At 51.7% G+C, this 8,322-nt stretch overlaps 1 protein-coding gene across 1 annotated transcript; it reads right to left on the bottom strand.

Annotated features, from left to right (window-relative positions):
* Positions 1-7,031: 7,031 nt before the first annotated feature.
* On the bottom strand, positions 7,032-8,029 carry KCNE1 (potassium voltage-gated channel subfamily E regulatory subunit 1). The gene has a single exon (XM_077765421.1). The coding sequence runs from the start codon at positions 8,027-8,029 to the stop codon at positions 7,640-7,642; it is 390 nt and encodes a 129-aa protein (XP_077621547.1). The 3' UTR covers positions 7,032-7,639.
* Positions 8,030-8,322: the final 293 nt, after the last annotated feature.

Below are 8,322 nucleotides of genomic sequence, written 5' to 3'. Positions count from 1 at the left end.
GCCAAGCCTCCAGAGGAAGTGCCAGGGCCCTACTGACAGCTAGATTTAGATTTCTGGCCTCCAGCACTGTGAAAGAATAAGTTTCTATCATTCCAAGCCACCAATTATGTGGGGCTTTGTTACGGTAGCCTTAGGAAAACTCATGTAATCACTGAATCCTCACATAAAAACAATGTTTAAAAAGCAGCCTGGAGGGGCCCCTGGGTGGCTCAGTTAAGTGTCCAAATTTGGCTTAGGTCGTCATCTCACAGCTTGTGAGTTCAGGCCGTGTGTCGGGCTCTGTGCGACAGCTCAGAGCCTGGAGCCTGCTTTAAATTCTGTGCCTTCCTCTTTCTCTGCCCCTCCCCTGCTCATGCTTTGCCTTTTTCTCTCCCTCTCTCTCAAAAATAAATAAACATTAAAAGAGTTTTTTTAAAAAGCAGCCTGGAAAACTGAGTGTCTTCCTATGGATCCCTGGGTTTTCCCTGAGAGCAGGTACATCCTCCATTCTTCACGCTACTTTAAGGCCTTTTGCTGCCGAATTACCTCGGAGCCCCCTCTGTCCTCCTGGCGGAAGCCTTCCTGACCCATGGGTAGGGGTGCGGGCAACGAACCCACCCCGCTCACCCCCTGCATTCCCTCCCACCAAGACATATCTTGGAAACTGTAAGTCCACACTTGGTGACGGGTGTGGAAGGTACACAGGAAATGAGAGTCTACGCTGGTCACAGCCCTGCAAGCCCATAAGGTCCTTTGAGCCAACTGAGAAAGGCCCCCCTTCTGTCAGCAGCCACAGCCCCACTCAGGTGCCCTGAATTGGCTGAAGGAGCAGGGGTTAGGGTTCGCCTTCACCCGCCCCGTGGCCCAGCGCCCGACATCGCTCCACAAAAACCGTCGGTTTTGTCCCTTGAAGAGTTAGCTCCAAGAAGGTCAACTAGACCTCAGAGAGATTCAAGGACACACCCAAGGTCATTGGCTGCTTAGCCAGCAGGAGCTCTGCGGCAGTGGGGCAGGGCCCCAAATTACAGCCCAACATTACGAGCCCCCGTTGGAGGCTGTGAGTGTCTCCACGCAGGTTCCCCTCCCCACCTGCTCCTCCCCCAGTCAGACACCCCTCCTCGTCACACACTAGCTCCGTGCCTGCTGAGCCCTGAGTGCCGGGTTCCGGTTCCCTCCCAGCCCATCACACCCTCCCGTGGGAACCGGGCCACCGCACCCCCTTGGTGCTACAAAGCCCGCCTCCCACAGCCCTGCTCGTTCATCCCGGTCCTGAGCGTGGTCCCTGGGTGGCCCTTGGGTGCCCGGCAGTGTCCCCTCCCTCTGGCTGTGAGTGCATGAGACAAATGGCCTGCGGTTGGTCTCACTGTCCAGTGTCACCATCCTCCTAACGCCGGGGCAGGACCCCCCCTCCCTTGCCACTGGGGTGGAGAAGAGGAGGTGATCAGACATGGGAGGCGCCCTGAGGCGACCCAGGTGTGGACTGCTTTCTCCACCCAAAGCATAGTGGTCACAGGCCGGGAACTGAAAGGGGCTTAGACACCCTTTTCCAAAGGATGATAAAGAGTTAGTTCTGGAAATGGGGTGGGGGTGGGGGTTGGAGCAGATCCCAGCACAAAGGAAGAGAGAAAGGGTCCCAGCCACTTCCCAAGAATTCTGAGCCCCCAGGGCCCCTGCTCAGAGAAGGTGCCTCACAAGAAACATCCCGGAGGCTGCTTCTCTCTTTCCAGACCTTCTTCTTCGTGTTTCATAATGGTGCCCACGTGAGCCCTGTCTGGTGGTGAGAAGCGAACAGAAGTTTAGTCTCCCCCAGAGTGTCTACAGCCCGTTCTGGGCACCTCACCCAGCCCCAAGCAAAGGCCCCCTCACTCCCCCAGCTCAGGACTCCCGGTGCATTGAGAACTATCCTCAACATGACCGCCAGGGGGCAGCCGCACCCGCAGTGCCTGCACCCACCAAGTCTGGCAGACAGCACCCAGTATTTTTGGAGATCCTGATACCTGGCCCCAGCTTTGCTGACCTCATGCAGACGCACCAGGGCACCTGAGGGGCCAGTTGCTCTCAATCTCCAGACTCCTTTCTGTATTTAGATTTGTTTTATGTATCCAGCCAGTCTGCTTCCTTAAAGAATTGACCACCCCTTATCAATCGGTTCACAGCCTTCTGTGCATTTCTTTTGTCCGCAAGTCCTCACAGCCTTTGGTTATCGCCCCCAGTCTGATTTAGTGTTTACATCTCCTTTGTGCCCACAGAGAAGTCATCTGCTAATGTGGATTTAAGATAGGGTATAGTCAGGGAGCCACACACATTGCATTAGCCGGTACTCAGTCCAGCCTTGCCTGGGAATTAGAGGTTATGGCATTCACAGCGGTTTTCTCTGCCTGTTGGCTTATTTCTAACTCTTGTTAGAGTTTGGCAGTGCACTGAGAGGAGAATGGAGTTCAGAGCTGGTGCAAAAGCAAGATTTCAAACCATATTCTTGTACTTTGCAGCTTGCCTTCCTTTTGGCTTGATTTGCCTTTTTTTTTTTTTAATGGCTTGGCTGATAAGCTGCGCCATCTTTTGTCTTTCTAAGCAGACCTCTCGGTATACAGTGCAGATGGTATTCGGATTTTTTTTTCCATATTTTTAATGTTTATCTTTTGAGAGAGAGAGCGGGGGAGGGGCAGAGAGAGACACACACAGAATTCGAAGCAGGCTCCGGGCTCCGAGCTGTCAGCACAGAGCCCGATGTGGGGCACGAACCCACGCATGGTGAGATCAGGACCTGAGCCAAAGTTGGACGCTTAACCAACTAAGCCACCCAGGCGCCCCCCTCTTTTTGTTTTTTAAATTTTAATGTTTATTTTTTGAGAGAGAGATAGAGTGTGAGCGGAGGAAGGGCAGAGAGAGAGGGAGACACAGAATATGAAGCAATGGATCCGTTGTGAGTGTAAATTGTCTGATGTTACTCAATGATATCTTATTTTTAAAAATGCTCCAGAAGAACAAAATCAGTAAATTCACAGTCCCCACCTGTCCCTGCCACATTCCCTAAGTCTTTGGTCTTGTGGCTAAGGGCCTTTGCCTTTCCTTTCCCACCTCAAGGCCTCTAGGAGCCTTGACTTGTTAAAGCGGCTGGGGGAGGGATGTGGACTTCCTGCTGGCTTCCTCCTCTAAGCAACCAGTGACCTTGGGTGTGTCTTTGAACCTCCCTGAGGGCTAGTTGACCTTCTTGGATTGTTAACCTTCTTGGAGCTAACTCTTCAAGGGACAACTGTCCAATGAATTGCACATGGCCCGTCCACATGGAGGATGTTTTAAAGCCATTCGCCCAGCCAGGCCAGGTGGATCCGGAAGAGATTCGGTGGAAATGACTTTCCTCATTTGACTCGTTCACCCCAGTCCATGGTCAGCCCTCAGTCTTGTAAGAGGCTCAGAAGCCTGGTTTGTCTGCATGTGGAGGGGGGCCCCCTCTCCAAGGTGGACCCTTACAACCAGTTCTAAGAGTCTGAGAGCAAAATCAGAGTTGTAATGTATTGGGAATGACAGAGTGACGGAGTGACAGAGTGAGGGCCTGACATCTGAATGGGAGAGGCTGATGAGTGGACGTCCCCGTGGCGCCAGATGGAGACAGCTGGAGGCAGGGGTGCATCGTGGGGCTGGACTGAGGCTCAGCAGCCAGTGATTCCGCCTGCCTCTCTTACCACGTCCGGGCTGCCAGCCTTTCAGAAGCAGGCCCCTCTCCCCACCCTGCTTGCTATCAAGTGTGACCCGGGGCTGCCAGCAGCTACTCTTTCTCTTTAAAGCACAGGTTGTAAATCAGTGGTCTTCGGGTAGGATTCAACTCAAGGTCATTTTCTGTTTGGCTCACACATTTTTTAAAAAAAATGGAATTAGGTCCCAATATTTAGAAGTCAAGAGATTTCAAATAAATATCTGCATTTCCAGCTTCTCCTAAAAACCCACAAGTCCATGAAGACTGCGTCTGCATTCCCAGATGGCTGCCTGGCTCCCTTTGCTGTGTATCTGCAGGCATAGGGGGTTGATGGCCCAGTTTAACTATCCACAGGCGATCTCACTTCCTCACTCCTGAGTCCCTGGGGCTGCCTCATCCCNNNCACTTTCTAAAGTGTAATGATCTTAAGAAAACACACACCACAGATCACAAAGAAAAGACTGGTTTTTTTTAAATTTATTTATTTATTTATTTAGAGTGAGAATCCCAAGCAGGCTCTGTGCTGTCAGTGTAGAACCCTATGCAGGGCTTCGTCTCAAAACCTCTCACATGAGATCCTGACCTGAGCCAAACCAAACGTGGAACACTTAACCAACTGAGCCACCCAGGTGCCCTGAAAGACTTTAATTTTTAAAAAGAAATTGTAATTCCTTAAAGGCATGTTGTCTTAGCCAGTGATCACATAAAATATTGCATACAAAATACTGGGATTCCATTTCTTTTTTTTTTTTTATTGTTTTAATGTTTATTTACTTTGGAGACAGAGAGAGATGGAGCACAAGCTGGGGAGGGGCAGAGAGCGAGGGAGACACAGAATTGGAAGCAGGCTCCAAGCTCCAAGCTGTCAGCGCAGAGCCCAACACAGGGCTCGGACTCACCAACTGCAAGATCATGACCCAAGCCGAAGTTGGAAGCTTAGCCGACTGAGCCACCCAGGTGTCCCTGGGATTCCATTTCTGAAGAGCTCAGAACGGTACCCAACAAACCACAAGAGACTCTTACTGGCAGGGAACAAACTCTGGGTTGATGGAGGGAGGTGGGTGGGGGATGGGTATTAAGGAGGACACTTGTGATGGGCACTGTGTTGTATGTCAGTGATGAATCACTGACTTCTACTCCTGAAACCAATATTGTACTGTATGTGTGTTAGCTAAAACTTAAATTTAAAAAAAGGGAAAATATGATAAACAGGCATTTGAAAATGTGTGGCTTATAAAAGTTTTGGGGCTGTGGAGGAGTGTGCTGAATGCCAGATCCCTTGAGGCCCAGGAACACTAAGGATCATGGGATCTCCTTCTGCCTTAAAAGTCACAGGAATCTCAGTGGGGGGAGAGTGGGCTGGTGCTAAGCACCAGCTGTGTGCCTGTGTACCAGTCACTGCACCAGCTCTGACTCACATCGCGGATCAGGGGCACTCTGGGTCCCCCTCCAAACCCGCACCCTCCGCCTGCCTGCCTTCCCTGTGCGCAGTCTGTGTCTGTTGGAAGCAGGTGACTCATGCAGGGCTCGTGAGGTGCCTCCAGTTGTGAGAGGGCTTCCAGAAGCCCATGAATCACCGTGATGTTGGGCAAAAGGGCAAAACGTGTCCATGTGATTTTGGGGGAAGGGGTGGGGAGTCATAGCTTTCATTAGATTTTCAAAGGATTCTGACCCAAAGAACCACTCACATCCTTGGGACTATAGTAGTCCGTGTCAGGGTTCTGCCTCAGAGATGTCCTCCAAGCTCGCAAGGGAGCATCACGGTCTGTCCCATGAAGCAAGGGAGGCAGTGGACTGGGCCTCATTTGTCCATTGAGTATGGCCAACGATGCTGATGTGTTGCTTTTAATTTATACGATGTGCAGGTTTCCAACAATTATGTTTTATTTAAATATTCCACCCTTTCATTCAGGATTCAGGATGTCACAGAGTGCCAAAGCAACCTCCGGAGAAGGAGGCTGAAACCAAGCACACATTCTCTGGGATTCTCGAAGGGCAGGTAAGGCTGAGGGGGCTTTCTTCTACTGCCCTGAGCAATGGCCCCAGCACCACCCACCTCCACTCCAATCCCTTTCTCTTCTCTTGTCTGTGAGGGAAGATTCCCAGAGAATCTTCCGTCCTGTGAGGAAGAGTGGCGAGGAACGCTGCTGCCTCTGGTTGGAGGAAAAGGCACTGCCCAAGCTCCCGTTGCCCTGACAGAGCCTAGACAAAACATACCAAACCCATGGGTTCACAGGTATGGAGGCCAGAAGTCTGAAATAAACCATGGCGCAGTGGGGCCAAGCTTCCCATGAAACGTGTAAGGAAGAGCCCCTCCTGGCCTCTCCCAGTCTGGTGTCAGCCATCAATCCTTGGCAGTCCTTGGTTCCCAGCTGTGACTCAGTCTCTGCCTGTCTTGACTGAGGGTTCTCCCCATGTGGCAGTGACCTAATTTCCCACTTCTTCCAAGAACATCAGCCATATTGGAGGTGGGCCCACTCCAGTGACCTCATCTTAACCTGGTCACATCTGCAAAGACCCTATTTCCAAGTCAGGTCGCATTCGCAGGTACCAGGTTTAGGATTTGAACACGTCTTTTGTGGGGGGAGGGGGAGACACAGTTCAACCACAACAGGCACATCACCTCAGAAGGCCTTGCCACCTTGACCCCAGGTGTTGCCACTTGCCTAAACCCATTCCTTCTCCTGGGTTCTGGGGTGGCAGACGCATCCCTCCCTCCTGCCGTGATAACTGGGCACCTCCCCCTTGGTACACATTCTGAAGTGGAAATTTTTTCTCCAGCATCTCAGTCCTGGAGGAAGTGAGTTCCTCTTCTGAGACTGGGATGGGTGAGCAGGAAGTGTCTGTGTTGGGGGAGGGGGGAGAGTTTCTCTGCGTGTGCATGTGTGCGTCTGTGGGTATGATGGTGTGTGTGTGTTTGGGGGGGATGTGTGAAGGGTGCGTGTAAGGGAGGCGCAGGAGGCAGGAAGGAAGAGGAGGCCAGAGCCTCCTTGGTGAAGGCAGAGGTGATACAGGCAGAGTGGTATCATCCTGTAACAGGGGTGGGCAGCATGCTCGTGACAAATATGCGAATATTACACCTTTGGTCTCAGCCCCATAAAATAGAATATTAGTTAGGATATTGACTCTGTTACTTTACCAGGAACCAAAATAGCAATGGCCTAAGGAAGGTCTGAGTCAGTTTCTCTTTCCTATAATGACTGAGCTGGTGGTGGGTGACTATGAAGGTAGAGAAACCCTGCTCCATGACGAAATTGCCCAGCGACCCAGACTTGCCCCTCTGCCATCTGTGAGGATGCTGTCCTTTTCTTTTTTTAAAAAATTTTTAATGTTTATTTTAGAGAGAGAGAGACAGAGAGTGAGCAGGGGAGGGAGAGAGAGGGAGACACAGATGGGAAGCAGGCTCCAGGCTCTGAGATGTCAGCACAGAGCCTGACGTAGGGCTTGAACCCACGAACAATGAGATCATGACCTGAGCTGAAGTCGGACGCTTAACCAACTGAGCCACCCAGGTGCCCCAGTGCTGTCCTTTTCCAGAGTCAAAGCTGGTTCACTACCTCATGGTAATGAACGTGGACATGGGTCCCAGCCATGGGGAAGAGGGGAAAGGAAGTGGAGGACACAGCTTTTCTTTTTCTAGAATCACTTCCACTTCTACTGGCCAAAACTTCATCCCATGACCTTGCTCGCTGCAAGGGAGTCTGGGAAGTGCAGCTCTTATTCTCAGAGGCTATGATCTCTGGGATTCTGCTAAAACTAACAAGGGAAGTTCAGGTCCTGGGGAACAGCTGGAGGTCCCGTACAAAAGGAATGTGATTTTAGAGAAATGGTGTCATGAATCTACTCCTCACCCCTTACAACAGCAAAAACCCCAGTTATATCCATACAGTAAAGAATATAAAAGGTATATGATTAGAAAGATCGGGTTGTCAGATGGGATTTGTCCAGCTCTAGCCAACTGCAGAGTCACGACCAAGGTTTTATCTCGGGAAGGTGTGTGTTGGGTCGCTCCACGGCCAGCTGGTTTTCAATGACATAACATGCCTTGTAGCTCTCCAGGACCCGGGCCCGGAGGTACGCCCTGTCCCTGTCCTGCCAGGTGTCCGACTCGATGTACACGTTGAACGGGTCGTGGGAGTGCTCCAGCTTCTTGGAGCGGATGTAACTCAGCATGATGCCCAGGGTGAAGAAGCCGAAGAAGCCGAGCACCATGAGGATGTAGAGCGCCTCCAACTGGCTGTCGTCGCTGCCAGGCGACCTGCGGGCCAGGCCCGACATGTTGCCGCCCTGGTGCGCTGTCCCCTGCCACGGCGTGGTCAGAAAGGGTGTCATGGCCGTGCTGTTGGGCAGAATCATGCTGGGCTTCACGTTTCCACTGCTGGAGCTCCAACTTCCTGAGGAAACTTTCTAAGGGAAAAGTGCAAAGTGAAATCAGAAAGCATGTACAGGCCCAAACCCCCACACAGGTGCATACACGCGCACACATTTTTCGGAATCTCAGGGAGAGGGGTGCCTTAACATACCCCTCAGTCCATGGCATGGGGTGCCTTGAATCGGCGCAACGCCTCCCTCGCTTGATCAGTTGGTCACTTGATTCCCTCTTATTTCCACTCACCCCCTACCTTCGAGGCGACCACCAGGAGTTCCTC

This window comes from Crocuta crocuta, unplaced genomic scaffold, assembly GCF_008692635.1.
Source record: "Crocuta crocuta isolate KB4526 unplaced genomic scaffold, BGI_CrCroc_1.0 scaffold84, whole genome shotgun sequence".
NCBI classification, from domain to species: Eukaryota; Metazoa; Chordata; class Mammalia; order Carnivora; family Hyaenidae; genus Crocuta; species Crocuta crocuta.
This window is presented reverse-complemented; position numbering and strand designations above follow the sequence as displayed.

What these genes read in the sequence shown, in the direction of transcription:
- KCNE1 (XM_077765421.1), bottom strand. Translation starts at nt 8,029, where the DNA reads ATGATTCTGCCCAACAGCACGGCCATGACACCCTTTCTGACCACGCCG.